Source organism: Saccostrea cucullata, unplaced genomic scaffold (assembly GCF_032062105.1).
Source record: "Saccostrea cucullata isolate Sc308-1 unplaced genomic scaffold, CSIRO_AGI_Scuc_v1 ctg5744, whole genome shotgun sequence".
Classification (NCBI taxonomy): Eukaryota; Metazoa; Mollusca; class Bivalvia; order Ostreida; family Ostreidae; genus Saccostrea; species Saccostrea cuccullata.
In genome coordinates this window covers 37,262-55,045 of record NW_026935449.1, presented here as the reverse complement: position 1 = coordinate 55,045, position 17,784 = coordinate 37,262, and the positions used below count along the sequence as shown (strand labels likewise).

General features: G+C 38.0%; 1 protein-coding gene across 1 annotated transcript; it reads left to right on the top strand.

Annotated features, from left to right (window-relative positions):
* The first annotated feature begins 10,594 nt into the window (after window positions 1-10,594).
* Window positions 10,595-16,558, top strand: LOC134242906 (uncharacterized). The gene has a single exon (XM_062725109.1). The coding sequence runs from the start codon at window positions 10,595-10,597 to the stop codon at window positions 16,556-16,558; it is 5,964 nt and encodes a 1,987-aa protein (XP_062581093.1).
* Window positions 16,559-17,784: the final 1,226 nt, after the last annotated feature.

Genomic DNA, 17,784 nt, shown 5'->3' with positions numbered 1-17,784 from the left:
AAACTATATCCTTGACCATAATTTTTGAACGGTAAGGGCTATGGCTTTTATACTTCACATATTTTATTCTTGTAAGAAGACCTTTCATTGGATTCCAAGAACTTTGACCTTTTGACCTTGACCTTGGAGTTTTAACTACTTTTTAAAAATTATAACCTTGGTCACAACTTTTGAACGGTAGATACAAGGACTTTTATATTTCACACATGTATTCTTTGAGGCAACACCTTTCATTGGATACCAACAACTTTGACCTTTGGACCTTGACCTTGGAGATTTACGTACTTCTGAAAAAACTTTAACCTTGACCATCACTTTTAAACGATAAGGGCTAGGGCTTTCGTACTTCACGATATGTAATCCTTGTGAGAAGACCTTTTATTGCATGCCAAGAACTTTGACCCTTTGACCTTGGAGTTTTAACTACTTTTTAAAAACGTTAACCTTGGTCACAACTTTTGAACGGTAGAAACTAGGACTTTCATATTTTAAATATATGTATTCTTTATTGCAAGACCTTTCATGGGATACCAAAAACTTGGACCTATTTACCTTGACCCTAAAAATGATATCTTGCCCACAAAGATACCGAAAGCGGGGGACCACAATTCTTTGAATTTGCTTGTTTTGTTTGTTTTAACCAATAAATGATTAAGGGAAGTATACTTATTTTGAAGTGTATAACAATAGTATTATATCTGATTTTAAATGCATTAAATCCTCGCTCGGTTACAAGACGCCGACTGGAGAAAGGGAGCTAATACGAAAAAAAAGATTGGTATATTATGACATGAAAGGACTTTTGTTTGAAAGACAAATATACCCCCCCCTCCTTCCGTTTTGGTGGGAGTAGGGAGTGGTTAGATTTCAAATTTCTTTAGTTCTACTATACAATTTATTATTTCTAAACGTAACTTTTAATGGTCAATTGAAGAAATCATTCATATTTTATCCGTTTAATGTTTTAAAACATATATTCAAAAAAAAAAAATAAAATATAAAAAAAGTCACATTTAGAAGAAAGCAATCATGGTAGATCTTTAAGAAAGATGGAGGGTACGTATGTGTGTGTGTTTCTTTATTTTTGTCCCCCGCTTTCGCGAAAGCGAGGGGACATTAAATCTCATTCGTCTGTCCATCTGTCCATCAGTCTGTCAGTCCGTCACAAAAACTTTAACCTTGCCAATAACTTTTGATTTAGTGGAGCTCTGACTTTCATATTTCACAAATGTATTCCTTGTGATAAGACCTTTCTTTGGGTACCACCAAAGAACTGCGAACGGTAGTATTGTTCTCCCGCCTACCTCCAAGTCAATTTTCTAAAGTTAAGATATTCAATAAATTTTTAATATTTTCTATAGATAATTATATGATTTTTCATAAAACATTACTTATTTGGGAAAACAAAGAAAGATAACTCTAAAATTTTGGTAAAACGTGTTTTTTACTATAGAAATCAATGGAAAACGAAAAATATTTTTTAAACATCTTTCCCCCCTGTGTCACAAAAATTCCTTTTTACAGGTAATATGGAATGGTATTTCACAAATTCATACCAAAGCTTTTTGTGTGACACGGGGGGGAACATATGTTTATTCGCAAAAAACGATAAAAATGCTTATTTCCCACCAATTTCAAAGCGATATACAACTGAAACGATCATATTTTTTTGAAATATTTATGCTTTATTTATTTGCCTAAAACATAATAAAAGATATAAGGAACATTTACTTATATCCAAGACTGTTTCAAAATACGGTGATGTTTGAAACTCCGATTTCAATGGAAAAAAATCGTCTACCCCCCTTTTTTCAAGAGCTTGAATTATGGATAACTTACTCTGTAACGCTGGTATTAAGACGATTTATCAATTACCATTGAACTGTTCTTTGTATTAAACAAAGATTTTATGGCCAAATTGCTATTCATATTGAATTAAACGGTTCCAAAATGTAGGCGGGAATCGAGAGTTAGCGTGCGTGTTTCTTTGACCTTTTGACCTTGACCTTGAAGTCTGACCCACTTTTACACAAAACATTTCATACTTTTACTTTGGCCATAACTTTTGAATCGTCGATAGAAGGTTTTTTATATTTCACATAAATGTTTTTTGTGAGAAGACCTTTCATTGGATACCAACAACTTTGACCTTTTGACCTTGACCTCGGAGATTTCCGAACTTATGAAAAAATTTCAACATTGACCATAACTTTTGAACGGTACGGGCTAGGGCATTCATACTTCATATATGTAATTCTTGTGTGAAGGTCTTTCATTGGATACCAAGAACTTTGACCCTTTCACCTTGACCTTGGAGGTTGGCCTACTATTAAAAAACTATGACCTTTGCCAAAACTTTTGAACAGTAGATACTAAGACTTTTGTATTTCACATATATATTCTTTGTGGCAAGACCTTTCATTTGATATCAACAACTTTGACCTTATGACTTTGACCTTAGAGATTTCCGAACTTATGAAAAAACTTTAACATTGACCATAACTTTTGAACGGTACGGGCTAGGTTTTTCATATTTACATATTTAACGCTTTTGAGAAGACCCTTCATTAGATACCAAGAACTTTGACCCTTTCACCTTGACCTTGGAGTTTGGCCTACTTTTCAAAAACTATGACCTTTGCCACAACTTTTGTACAGTAGATACTAGGACTTCATATTTCACATATGTATTCTTTGTGGCAAGACCTTTCATATGATTGATTGATTGATTGTATATTGTTTAACGTCCCTCTTGAGAATTTTCCACTCATATGTAAACGTCACCGATGCCGGTGAAGGGATTCAAATTTAGACCTATACTCGGCACTCAGGGCCATTGAGCAGTGAGAGTTCTTTATCGTGCCAACGCCTACCGTGACACGGGACCTACGTTTTTAAGGTCATATCCGAAAGACCCGTGACTTTCACTTCTAGTGCCGAGCGCTTAGCGAAGGAACAGTAACTACCTATGTTTACGTCTTAGGTATGACGCGGCGCCGCGATCGAGAATCGAACCCGGGCCTCCCGATCAAGAGGCGAACGCTACCTTTCATTTGATATCAACAACTTTGACCTTTTGAAGTTGACCTTGGAGAATATTCGTACTTATGAGAAAACTTTAACCTTTACCATTACTTTTGAATGGCAAGGGCTAGGGCTTTCATACTTCACCTATGTAATTCTTGTGAGAAGACTGTTCATTTGATACCAAGAACTTTAACCCATTAGACCTTGGAGTTCAGTGATGATTTTAAATAAATGATATATGACAGGGTGTTCATATTTCACACAATATGTCATTAAAAATGGCATCTCACCCACAAAGACACCGAAAGCGGGGGACCACAATTCCTTGAATTTGCTTGTTAATAATATTTTATTATAAAATGGTGAGGAAAATATACAAATTTTAGAAGCGTTTTACAGTATGACAATGACTGGTTTTTAAATCTCCGCTCGGTGAGATATCGCATAACGCAGACTGGAGAAAGGGAGATAATACGAAAAATATTTGTGTATAACCGAGTTGTCTTTGCTCTAAATATTAAAAAAAAACCTTTAGAATAAAACAATCATTGTGCATGTGTTATTGTATTGGTCTGAGGGTGTGCGCATGTGTTTTCTTTTTCTTTATTTTTAAAAGTATTATTATTATAAAATGATGAGGAAAATATACAAATTTTAGAATCGTTTTTACAATATTACAAAGACTGTTTTTTAAATCGATATAAAAAGACGGATAATGGAGAAAGAGAGGTAATACAGAAAATATTTACACGAATTGTGATATGAAAGGAAACATTTCCGAATTCTCTTTCCTTAAAATGCTCGTCCCCCCCCCCCACTCCCTTGTTTAAATATTAATAATAATAATTAACGTTTATATCTTAAAAAATAATAAATTCAAATATTTTAAGTATGGTAACTCGAAATGGTCATAACTTTTTTTTCATATTATTTTTTAAAAATGCTAGCCCCCCTCCTCCTTCCCCTCTTATTTAAATATTTATAATAATAATTAATAATAATAATGATAATAATAATAATAATTATATTCTTAAAAAATAATATAAATTCAAATATTTTAAGTATGGTTACTCGAAATGGTCACAATCTTTTATCGTTTCACTTATGTTGACCCATTTCGAAAGATAAATAAGATGTGTATGATCTTTTATTAAAGCCACATTGTCAGAGAACAGGACCTCTTTCGTGATATTGAAGGCATGGAATTGACAGACGCGTCTCCATCTTCTGCTCCTTCTGCTCAATCCATGATGGATGACATCCAGGCTTCGTCAATGATTATAAGATGAGGTAATGATTTTGACGATATTGCAGTAACCAGTCCCTTCTGGTGAACATGGAGGTCGAGGGGATCTATGCCCCTTTCAGTCTGGATTTTTCAGATGTAGCAGGAGGATATGGAAATAACGAACATTATTCAATCTCAACGTCCATTAAACAAATATATAAAATAAGAGCAGAGCAAACACGGACCTCCGAAACATCAGAGGTGGGATCAGGTGCCATGGAGGAGTGAGCATCCCCTGCCGACCGGTCACACCCGCCAGACGTTTCCTTTCAAGAAGGAGACTATCTCATCTAAAATGTACAAGTAGAGCCTTTAAGTGAGGGAGTGCAGACGGGTGGGGGGACAGACGATTTCAACATTCGTTTGGTAAAAGAAAAGAACCTGAAAACGAAGGGTGTTAAGGAGGTCACCTTTGAGTTAACCTTTAAAGACCATCTCTTTCGTCAAGAGAAAACAAAAATGAAAGAGACCTAAGGTATTCTAAAAGAAGCCTTCGAGAATGCAATACACAAGCAAAGAAAGACCTCCGTCCCGGAGACATCATTAGAGGTCATTCATAGCGACGGAGTAGATTTTCCTGTCTACATCCCTTTTCGACCCATGGATGACATGGATACCGAAGCCATGTTAAATTGTATCGAGATTGTTCTCAATAGTAATGAGGACATTCCCTTGGATTCTTCCTGTCGAATTGATGTCGGCGCTATTAAATATCCTTGTGGAAGAATTGTCAAGATGTCAAACTTTACCATAAAGATAAAAAATTAACTTTCCATTGTAGAGATTCGAAACCTCGACAACGCTTGTTTCATTCGAGTCACTCTTGTTGCTCTGGCTAGTGCTTGTAAGACACATCCTGTCGAAATTCAGAGAATCAAAGCGACTCTAACGACTGAACACATTTTTTTTTCAATTTGAGAAATGTCCCCCGTGGTATTACGATGATTTACAAAAAAGGGCAATATCCAGGAGCAGAAAAGAAAATTATCAATAATTTAATGTATTTTTAAGTTATAATCAATAGAACCCGCTTCAACACCAGACCCCTGAAACTAGAACAATAAAATGTACAATTTTGGAGGAATTCTTGCTCATCGTAACTATGCATTTAATTAGTTTATTTACTGCCTAGGAGGAGAGAAAAAAAGAAGACATTGACACCTTGTCAGAATGGATTAAATGTATCAGATCCATGTTAAAGTCACGTATTAAAAGATTGAGGGGCAAAATGAAAACCATCTATCCTTCTGTGTTCAATAAACCAGAAGTGAAAAAAGAATTAGATAGATTACACGATCAGTACGTACTGGTTCCTGCCGAAAAAGCAGGTAACAACATTGTCTTCGTTTGTACGGCTCATTATATAAATTGCATTCTAGAAGAACTTGGATTTAATTCTACAAGTGGTAATCCTACTTATACATATACTTCTCTTTCTAAAGAAGAAATTCTTCAACATCACCTGTCAGTTTTGAATACTTTTAATATTCCATAGAGCCAAAATGAATTTGAACTACCTTCTATATATTGGATTCCGAAACTTCATAAGAATCCTTACAAACAAAGATACATTACAGGTTCCAGTAAATGTTCAACCAAGCCTCTGTGGTTACTTCTCACTAAAATATTGACAGTAGTGAAGGAAAAATTTCAAGAGTACTGTACAACTATATATTCAAGAAGTGGTGTAAATCAGATGTGGATACTTAAAAATTCTAAAGAAATTTTGGACAATTTGAAATCACAAGACTTTACAAAAATCAACAGCATAAAAACTTACGACTTTTCAACTTTATACACAACAATTCCCCACGACAAATTAAAATCCAGGCTTTTTGATATCATTGACAGCTGCTTCTTCAACAAAAATGGAACTCGTAAGTTTACTTACCTCGTCATTGGTAATTTGAAAAATTATTTTGTTAAAACATATTCTGATTGCACACATAAGTACTCTGAAGTTGACATCAAGAAGATGCTTGAGTTTCTGACTGACAATATCTATGTGGTTTTTGGAGACCAGGTATTCCAACAATCTATTGGAATTACCATGGGTACAAATTGCGCTCCGTTATTAGCAGACTTATTTTTATATTCATATGAAGCAGAATTTATGCAAAATCTTTTACGTGAAAAGAAGAAAACACTTGATGTGGCCTTCAACTCGACATTTAGATATATCGACGACGTATTGTCAATTAATAATGATAATTTCCATTCCTACGTCGACACGATATATCCTGGTGAGCTTGAGATAAGAGATACCACAGACTTCAACACTTCTGCTTCATACTTGGATATTTTACTTGAAAAAGACTCTAATGGTAATCTAACAACCAAGCTATATGATAAACGTGATGACTTTAACTTTTCTATCGTCAACTTCCCTTACTTATGCAGCAATATATCTTCATCACCCGCATACGGAGTATTTATATCTCATTTGATTCGATACGCAAGAAATTCAATAATTTACCTCGTTTAAGAAATTGTTCATACGTAGAGCATGCTCTTGCGTATCGAATCAAATGAGATATAAATACTCCGTATGGAAAGAAGCATATGCTGTGTCTGATCTTTCTGCCCTTACAGTTGCTGACAAACTTGCTACTGAATTTATTTCACGTTTTGGTGTTCCAAATCGAATTCATACTGATCAGGGGAGAGAATTCGAAAGTGAATAATTTAAACTTTTAGGCATAGAGAAAACTATAACCACTCCATATAGACCACAATCTGATGGCCTTGTTGAGCGTTTTAATAGAACTCTGATCGCAATGTTATCTGCGTTTGTCAATGAAAATAGAGATGATTGGGATGACCATTTACCCTACCTCATGATGGCCTATCGTGCAACCCCTCACATTAGTACAAAGTGTACTCCAAACTTGCTCATGATGGGTAGGGAAAATTCGTGCCCATTAGATATCATGGTTGGGATACCACCAGCAAATCCTGGGAAACTGTGTCCTTTAATGTATGTAAAATGGTTAGAAGTATCAATGAACAATGCGTTTGAGTTTGCATATCAAAATTTGGGTATTGCTTCTCATAGATAGATTCATTTTTATGATAAAAGGTTAAAACCAAGAGAATTTGAACAAGGTGAATGGGTTTGGAGATGTATTTACCAGATATATCAATAGGTCAAGGTTGGACGGGTCCATATCTCATTATTCAGAAACTTTCAGATGTTACTTATGAGATACAGCTAAATTCAGAAAGTACCCCAATAACTGACCATGTGGATCATTTGAAACCATTCCAAGGGAGACAACCTTCGATCAATTGGTTGGAAGATTGATTGATTTTATATTGTTTAACGTCCCTCTCGAGAATTTTTCACTCATATGGAGACGTCACCGTATGCCGATGAAGGGCTTCAAAGTTTGACATTTACTCGGCACTCAGGGCCATTGAGCAGTGAGGGATCTTTATCGTGCCAGCGCCTGCAGCTGACACGGGGCCTCGGTTTTTAAGGTCTCATCCGAAGGACCCGCAACTTTCACTTCAATGTGCCGAGCGCATGGCGAAGGAACAGTTGCAACCCATTTTAACGACTAGGTCGGTCGCGGCGGAGATGCGAACTCACGACCTCCCGATCACGGAGCGAGCGCTCTACCGGCTGAGCTACCGTGAACGGTTAATTGGTTGGAAGATAACGAACACCAAACTTCTGATGGAACCTTGAGCGAAACAACAGAACCACTTCCAATTAGTCCTTTTGTGCACCCTGAGCAAAGATCTCCTGTAAAAACAAGAACTGGGAGAAGAATTAAACCCAGTGAGATCTACTCACCATCACTTTAATATCAATTATTTCTCTGTAATTTGAAAGTAACATATTTTCAAAAGTATTATTTGTAGTGATTTGTAATCTCAAATGTGTGTAATTAACATTTGGAAATTGATTTTATCTATTATTTCATGGTAATATAAAAGAGTTGGAATATTTTAAAACAGCTGGACTGTTGGGCCTTATTCCTATACTCTGATATTACTTTGGTATAATTGATTTATTTTGAAAAGAAAATTCTTATATTAGTTGTACAATGATTTTGATAGGTTGCTTTCATGGCCGTATTGGACATTTTTGTCACCCGTGAGGAAATAGAGAAACTTAACTGTGACATCCGCCCCTTGTGGAAGGAGGGGGAATGACATGTAACGAAGAGGGATGCGAGACGTGGTTGGGGAGCTACAAAGCTTGCAGAACACACTGGACAGAGGTCCATGAGCCAAACATTGAAATATACAAATGCACTAAGGCCAACTGTCATTATGCTAGTAAGAGGAAGGGACAGGTGACTCGGCATGCGCGCCTCAGACACCAAAGCGCCGTGGAATCCACTCACACCACAGTTCGGAATCTATGTTATATAGAAGTGCAAAACAGTTTGATGCCATTGGCCCCAGTCTCTGAAGCCCGAGACAGATTTCGACGCGAGGCCGCTTTGAAAAGAAAAAACAGTCTCAACCTTGAGGCCGTATCCACTGTATCGCGCGATCAGGAGAATCGGCCGACCCAAGAGGAAGAAAACATCTTGATCACAGGAAGACAGGGGGAAGGCAATCGGTGCCAACAGTGGAAAAATATACATTGTAGTTTGACAAGTGACAGTGTAAAGTTAATGTTAACTATTAAATGATATTTTTTAATTCTATTTTACCTTTGTTGTTAATTGATTTTTTTTTCTTTTCAAGAACCTGGGAAATAAATTATATATGAAAATAGGAGAGTGTTGAAAATATTCTAGAACCACTAATGACAATGGTGTTCTGAGACTTTACTCCAATAACAGTTATAAAAAAGTTAATATACCAGCATCAAGAATCCCTTCTGTTGTCTTTGCTCCTAAGCCTGTATAAAACCTGGAGAGATAAAACTGTGTGTGGATATGCGGAAAGCCAACACAGAGATGTAATGTGAACGCCATGTCACACCAATAAATGATGACGTGATTCTTGATAGTGATTTTGTAAATAGTGTAGTAATTGTACATTAACATATTGACGTAGAAAGTTCTAAGAAAGCTTAACAGACTTTAAGAAAATCAATGACAATATTTTGAAAATAAAACCCGCATGGGCGTTGATGTAACAGGAGTAACTAAAATCATTGTGATGTACATGTACATGCTTTCAAAAGGGGGTCGTTTATACTTCTAAATTAAGGAGGCTCATTACACCGTTTTTTTGATGACGTACTACACACAAAAAAAATAAACCTCCATTGTTTTGACCAATATCCTCTGGGAATGAATTATACAGGTATCCCTCTAATATGACCCTGACCTTTAAAACGTTTTAAAAATAAATGAAACATGCGGTGTTTCAAACAGTGAAAACAAAGTAACGGATTCATTATGCATAAACCAAGTTTAGATGGATTGCTTTTAAGCAGAAATGAAAGCTAATTCTTTGCCAAACAAGTAATGTGCAATTTCATACCGAAGCCGTGAGCCCTATCAATCAATGGCATGTTTTGTATGGTAGAAATTCGAGTTTTAATCTACAACCCTGTTGAAATTTAAAAAGTTATCTAATTGCGCTGTTTACTGTGTTGGTATTACTTTATATATTCGCTTTATTGATATAATTATATACTCTGGCTATTTAAAGCTTTGTTCTAAATTTTAGATGTAAAGTTCAAACGTGTGATGAATGCGGAATTGTTTTTCCGGATTGGTTTGAATTTTATTATAGTTCTTCCGTTGTTTACATGTGCTCGAGAATTATTTGCACAATTCATGTTTGGTGTATTTTTGACGCACTATGAAGTAAGTATTTAGAATAGCATTATAGGAAGCTTTAATTATCTTCAGATTGTCAATTTTTAACCTTGCAATTTATTGTCATATGTTCTTAAGTCCGTTTATTTCTGCAAGTTTTTGTCTATGCGTCAATTTGGCATAATGTAAAACATGGTTTACTTTCGAGTTCTGTCAATTATGTCGTGTTATCAGTATACTACACAATTTAATAACATTTTATTCTGTTGAGATAAAACAGTAATTATGAATCTATAGAATATTTACCTGTCATTAATTGTTTAAGCCTAAAAACCTTCCTTGTCTCAATTTTTCTATATTTGGCGTTGCATGAATTATGGATTGGATTATTATGTAATATTAACTATTTTCTCTTTGTAACTCTTTGATTGTAATTTTACAGTTTTCACCCTCACTGGAGGAGCAATAAACAACTTTGTCAAGCAGAACTTCAGTTTGTTTAACGGCACAGTGAAAATTCATAGAAAGTCATATAGGAGTCACCAGGATGAGTTTGTCTGCAGACCCTTTAAGAAGAAGCTCACGTTACAGAACGTTGACGGTACCGGCTCAAGAGGAGTACGAAGTGAGGGTAGAGACATTTCAACGCAAATTGAGCAACATTAGGAATGAATGGAGGGAATGTTTTGATGAAATCGAAAGATCAAGCAGTGACGCTAGGACCCTTAAATCAGTAGACGAGCTTTTGAAGAAAGGCTTCGAGGCGTACGAGAAAGAGTCAAATTCTTTCTGTGAATACTTAAGAGCTACTAGATCAGAGGAAAGTGCAAATGAACTTGCATCACATTTGTTGATTAAAGAGACTTTACTGGCAAAAGTGAATGTGGCTAGAAGCAGGATTGAGCGGCTGATGAATCAATCAAATATTCCTAAAGAAGAAGACCACATGTCACAAAGGTCATATAGAGCGCTTACTCAGCGGACGATTTCTTCAAGTAAGGCTTCCAACCGCTCTATGGAGTCCATTCTTCGACAGAAAGAGGCGAAATTAGAAGCTCATCGCACCATGCTGAAACATCTAGATGAGGAGTTAGCACTTGAAGCACAACTGAAACGCTTTAGAGCACAGCGAGAGATGAAGATGGTTGAAAGTGAACTAAGTGTCCTAAAAGATGAACCACGCTTACGTGAGCTTGCGCCAAGTCTGTCAAGCAGGTCAAAGACTGAGGAATATTTAAAGCTTCTACCAAGGTTTGAGGAGGAACGCAAAAAACATGAAGATGTAGGACAATTCTCAAAGACAAACAGTCCAAAAATTGATGATTCACAGAAAGAGGCTATAGTTATGTCCACACCAGCACAGTCTTTCTCTTCCCCTTCTAATGACAATGTCCCCAGGGCACAGTTGAACCCTGAAGCTCAACCGTTTGTACCACCAGGGAACGGACTATCAATGATCGACGTGTTCACAAAACACCTAGTTAAAAGAGACTTAATACTATCAAGACTCTCGACATTCGATGATAATCCAATGATGTTTATTTCCTGGAAGATGGGATTTAACGGCATTATGGAAGAGCTTGGGGCTACAGACACAGAAAGACTGGAGCTATTGTGTGAGAAACTTGGACCAGAATCTTCGAGGCAAGCTAAGACGATAAGAGCCTGCAACGCGAGCAGTCCAAATATAGCAATCAAGAAAATCTGGGAAAGACTAGAAAGGCGCTTTGGAGCTGCGGAACAGATTGAAAACTACATTCTTAAGAAAATAAAGGACTTTCCAGAAATTACCTCAGATCACTTTCATCTACTATACGACTTAGCAGATCTAGCATCTGAAATCGCATCATTAAAGAGCCAACCTCAGTTTGGAGTGTTGTTCAGTTACTTTGACTCTAAGAAAGGTGTGAATGAACTTGTTGAAAAACTTCCATGGAACCTGAAGGACAAGTGGACTTCAGAGGCTACAAAATACAAGCGAAGTGCTGGAGTGACCTATCCACCTTTTTCAGTTTTCCTCAAGTTTCTGGAAAATACGGCAGAAATGAAGAATGATCCCGCATTTCAGTTCGAGAAGAAAGGCGCCAGGAAACAGTCAAACTTCCAAGCACAGCAGCCTAGACAAACCTCTGGCAAGTTTTCTGTGAACAAGACTTTCCCAGTGCCTAAAGTACAGGCTAGAAAGACAGAGGCCATTTCTACCAATGTGTCAGACATGTGTCCACTACATAAGAACAGTCAACATTCTCTGAACAACTGTGTTCCTTTTCGCCAAAAGCCTATTGGAGAACGTAAGAAAATAATCTTGACAAATGGAATATGCTTCAAATGTTGCAGCGGCAAGAAGCATAGGGCCAAGAACTGTAAAGCAGACGTCAAGTGTAGTGTGTGTCAAGCATCATCACATCCCACAGCCCTTCATGAAGAATCAACAGAGACACAAGATTCTGAACAATATGCTGTGAAGGACAAAAGGGGGAATCCTTATGAAGGGGAGAACGTACCCACTGTCTCTTCAGCCTGTACGAAGGTGCATGGAATGAGTAAGTCTTGTGCGAAGATAGTACCTGTTCGAGTTAGCACAATTGCTAATCCAAGGAAGTCAATGGTGGTTTATGCGATTATCGATGACCAGAGCAACCGGTCATTGGCCACTTCCTCAGTCTTCAACTACTTCAAGGATGATGGTGGTGATGTCCCTTATACACTTGTGTCCTGCACTGGAACAGTTTCGGCAACTGGAAGATTCGGTACTGGTTACACAGTTGAATCCCTAGATGGCACTTGTCAGCTGAAGTTTCCAGAATTGATAGAATGTAACGACTTACCAAGTAATAGAGATGAAATTCCATCCTGCCAGGTTGCCACGCAGTATCCGCACCTGAAGTGCATTGCATCTAAAGTCCCCCCACTTATTGAAACGGCAAACATAGAACTTTTAATAGGAAGAGACCTTACGAGTGCTCACATAGTATATGAGCAGATAGTTGGGGAAGAAGATGAGCCGTTCGCACAGAGGCTTTCCTTAGGATGGGTCATTGTTGGCCAAGTTTGTCTTGGTGGAGCCCACCTGCCAGAAGTCAGGACTTTCAAAACATTTGCGTTGAGGAATGGTAGGCCCTCAACCTTTGAACCATGTAACAACGAGTTGTTAGTTAATGATAGACTGTTCCAGAAAACCGAACATGATGAAAAGATAGGACTGTCGATAGAAGACAGAGAATTCCTGAAGTTAATGGACACATCATTCGAGAGGGATGACAGTGGACACTGGGTGGCCCCCCTTCCTTTTAAGCAGAATCGTCCACGCCTACCTGACAACAAACCACAGGCATTGCAGCGTGCAAGGTCGTTCGACAAGAACCTACAACACAACCCTGAGAAGTTTGAGCATGTCAAGGAGTTTATGGTAAAGCTGTTCGATAGGGGCCATGCAGAGAAAGCACCTGTGCTCGAAGATGACGTAGAACGATGGTATTTGCCAATGTTTGGCGTATATCATCCAAAGAAACCAGGATCTATAAGGGTTGTCTTTGACTCATCTGCACGCTATGAAGGAGTCTCCTTGAATGATTCCTTGATGAAAGGACCAGATCTTTCCAACAATTTACAAGGTGTGTTAATGAGATTTCGATTGGAAAAGTATGCTGTGATGGCAGATGTGGAGCAGATGTTCCATAATTTCCGTGTGAAGAGAGACCACCGTGATTACCTTCGTTTCTTGTGGCATCCTAACCATGACTTGAAGGCTCCTTTAGAGGAATTTAGGATGACAGTACATGTATTCGGGAATAGTCCCAGTCCTTCAGTGGCAACATTTGGGTTAAGGAAGTCAGTTTCATCTGCAGACCTGGACATTCAACACTTTGTCTCTCATAATTTTTATGTTGATGATGGACTGATGAGCTTTAGTACTGTATCGGAGGCAGTAGATCTTCTCAAGCGCACTCAAGATGCTCTCTATGATGGAGGTCGTTTACGCTTACACAAGATTACGTCTAATTCGGTTGAGATTTTGCAACATTTCCAACAAGAGGACCTCAGCAAAGATCTCATTGGACTCGACATAATGCAGGACAACTTACCTGAACAAAGGAGCTTGGGCATTGCGTGGAATATTGAAACGGACAAGTTCATATTCAGAGTAAACAAGGAACCAAGGCCTTACACACGACGAGGCGTCCTGTCGGTCATAAATAGCTTTTTTGACCCCATCGGGTTTACAGCCCCGGTGACTGTGGTGGGGAAGATGCTTCTGCGGGATGCTATGACTTCAAAAATTGGCTGGGACGACCTACTCCCAAACATCTTTCAGATCAAATGGGAAGGATGGGTAGATTCACTTAATGCTCTTGAAACAGTTCATATACCCTGTAGGTATTGCCAACTTTCCACACAACTGGCATCACATTTGGAAGTGCACATTTTCTCTGATGCGTCAAAGGAGGCAGTGGCTGCCGTGGCATACTTGAAAGTGTTCCACAAAGAACATGCGGAGTTAGGATTTCTTCTTGGGAAGGCCAAAGTTGCCCCCACACACGGGCACACGATCCCAAGGCTTGAACTATGCGCCTCGGTTCTGGCTGTTGAGATGGCAGAAATTATCAGAGAACAACTGCAAGTTTCCAAAGATGCCTTTACCTTCTACACAGATAGCCAAGTCGTTTTGGGATACATCTCCAATGACGCTAAGAGATTTCACGTGTATGTGTCGAATAGGGTGAGCAGAATACGGTCATTCTGTGGTCCGGAATGCTGGAGATACGTGATGTCTGAACAGAACCCAGCTGATATTGCGACTCGTGGTTGCAGCACCAGAGAACTCCCTTTGAGTAGCTGGCTTTTAGGACCGAACTTCCTGAGAAATAGTGAACAATGTGCAGACCAACCTCCAACCTATGACCTTGTTGATCCCGAGACAGATGAGGAAGTTCGTAAACAGGTGACTTGTTCAAAGACCACAGTCATTTCTCAGGGATCAGATTCTTCTCAACCCAGAAGTATGTCTACATGGTGTGAACGCTTTGAAAAATTTTCTACATGGGCAAGTCTGGTTCGTGCTATTACGCGCCTTAAAGGTCTTTTGAGTAGGACCAAATCTGACAAACCAAATACAGTCGCCCTAAAAGAAGATGCTGAACATTTTATCATTAAGCAGACTCAAAATGACAGATATTCATCGGAGATCCTTGCAATCAAAGGAGGAAAACATCCACCACAGAACAGCTCTTTGATTCCCCTTAACCCAGTGTTAGACCAAAATGGCATACTGCGTGTGGGCGGTCGAGTCAAACATATGAAGATTTCTGACGTAACTACGCAACCTATTATTATTCCCAAAGACAACCATGTTGCTACATTGTTAGTACGTCACTATCATGAAGAAGTTCATCACCAGGGGAGGCACATGACGGAAGGAGCCATCAGAAGCGCAGGTTTCTGGGTTGTTGGATTCCGCAGACTTGTAAATTCTCTGATTAGGTCATGCGTTTTGTGCAAGAAATTGCGTGGGAATCTAGGATGGACAAAAATGGCTGACCTTCCCCTAGAAAGAGTTGAGCCTGGGCCTCCATTTAGTTTCGTGGGGATAGACACCTTTGGACCATGGCCAGTCGTTGTAAAGAAAACTACCAGAGGTGTTAGAACTACATCCAAGTATTGGGCCATTCTTTTCACCTGCCTAGTGTCAAGAGCAGTACACATAGAATTGGTTGGAGATATGAGTAGTGAAGCTTTCATCAATGCCCTGAGACGATTCATGGCAATTCGTGGCCCTGTACGCCAGTTTCGTTCGGATAGGGGTACGAACTTTATTGGGGCAATGAAGGAGCTAGGGATAAGTGCAACTTTTGATGAAAGTGGGACAGTCCATGACTATCTAACAAAGTGTGGATCTACCTGGGTTTTCAACCCGCCCTATGCTCATCATTTTGGAGGCGCCTGGGAACGCCTGATAGGTTCCTGTCGTCGTATACTGGATGCTTTGCTGTTGGAGAACAGACCAAAGGACTTAAACTTTGATGTTCTAAATACCTTCATGAGTGAGGTGAGTGCCATCATGAATACTCGCCCTTTGTTACCCATTTCCAGTGATCCGGAAGCTCCATCTGTTCTCTCTCCATCCATGATCCTCACACAGAAAGGACATAACTTCTCTACACCCATGAACGTTACAGGATTTGGAGATAAAGATGCTATGAGAAGTCAGTGGAAGTTGGTTCAAAAACTGGCGGATGACTTCTGGCATAGATGGCGGCTCGAGTACATTCACTGTCTGCAAACCCGCAGGAAATGGCAGTTGCCAGGGACAACGTTCAAGGTCGGTGATGTGGTGCTAGTCAAGGACGACAGTTCTCATCGAAACATGTGGCCCGTTGGTGTTGTCGATGAAGTATTCCCAAGCAAGGACGATGTCATTCGCAAGGTCAAGGTCACCATTGTTCGTGACGACATTCGTACTTCATATGTGAGACCTATTACAGAACTGATTCATTTACTTGATTGTGAGTGATTTATTTGTTGTGCGGCTGATTGTGCATTGTTGTATGCCAATATGTGTTCAGAAATTTCCAAAGCTTTTATTTTGATGTTATGATACATTTATTTGTAACACAGTAGTCGAGTGAACTATAATTCTTGTTACAACATTTATATTTTTTGTGTTTACAACATAAACCAAATGTATTTTTTGGATACGAAAGGCATATTTGCCCTTTGAATTATGTATAAGTCTTTATTTAGATAAATGGCAATTTTTGTGAAAATTGGAAGGGGAGTGTGATGAATGCGGAATTGTTTTTCCGGATTGGTTTGAATTTTATTGTAGTTCTTCCGTTGTTTACATGTGCTCGAGAATTATTTGCACAATTCATGTTTGGTGTATTTTTGACGCACTATGAAGTAAGTATTTAGAATAGCATTATAGGAAGCTTTAATTATCTTCAGATTGTCAATTTTTAACCTTGCAATTTATTGTCATATGTTCATAAGTCAGTTAATTTCTGCAAGTTTTTGTCTATGCGTCAATTTGGCATAATGTAAAACATGGTTTACATTCGAGTTCTGTCAATTGTGTCTTGTTATCAGTATATTACACAATTTAATAACATTTTATTCTGTTGAGATAAAACAGTAATTATGAATCTATAGAATATTTACCTGTCATTAATTGTTTAAGCCTAAAAACCTTCCTTGTCTCAATTTTTCTATATTTGGCATTGCATGAATTATGGATTGGATTATTATGTAATATTAACTATTTTCTCTTTGTAACTCTTTGATTGTAATTTTACAGTTTTCACCCTCACTGGAGGAGCAATAAACAACTTTGTCAAGCAGAACTTCAGTTTGTTTAACGGCACAAAACGTCTTTTGAGTCCTGGATAATTAGGAAAGATAACTCTTGAATGTGGACTTTTTATACCAACTATTTTTAAATTGGAATTTTTATTTTGTTTAAACATTCTTCATTCAATTTATCACATGTAATTCATCCAAATACATTCATTGTCTCTTCAGAACTCATTTTATAAATATTTTATGCACAGATTTAAAAAAGATAACGAAATTGATTGTTTTTTAGGAGAAAACTACTTTTTAAAATAAAACTAATTTTAGATTTATTGTGTATACTTCTGTAAAGAGGATATCCATCATTTGACACTGAACGTTATGAAAATCTGGTAATAATGAACTTGAAATGAAACATTTCACTGAAATTACACAAAAGCAAAAAAA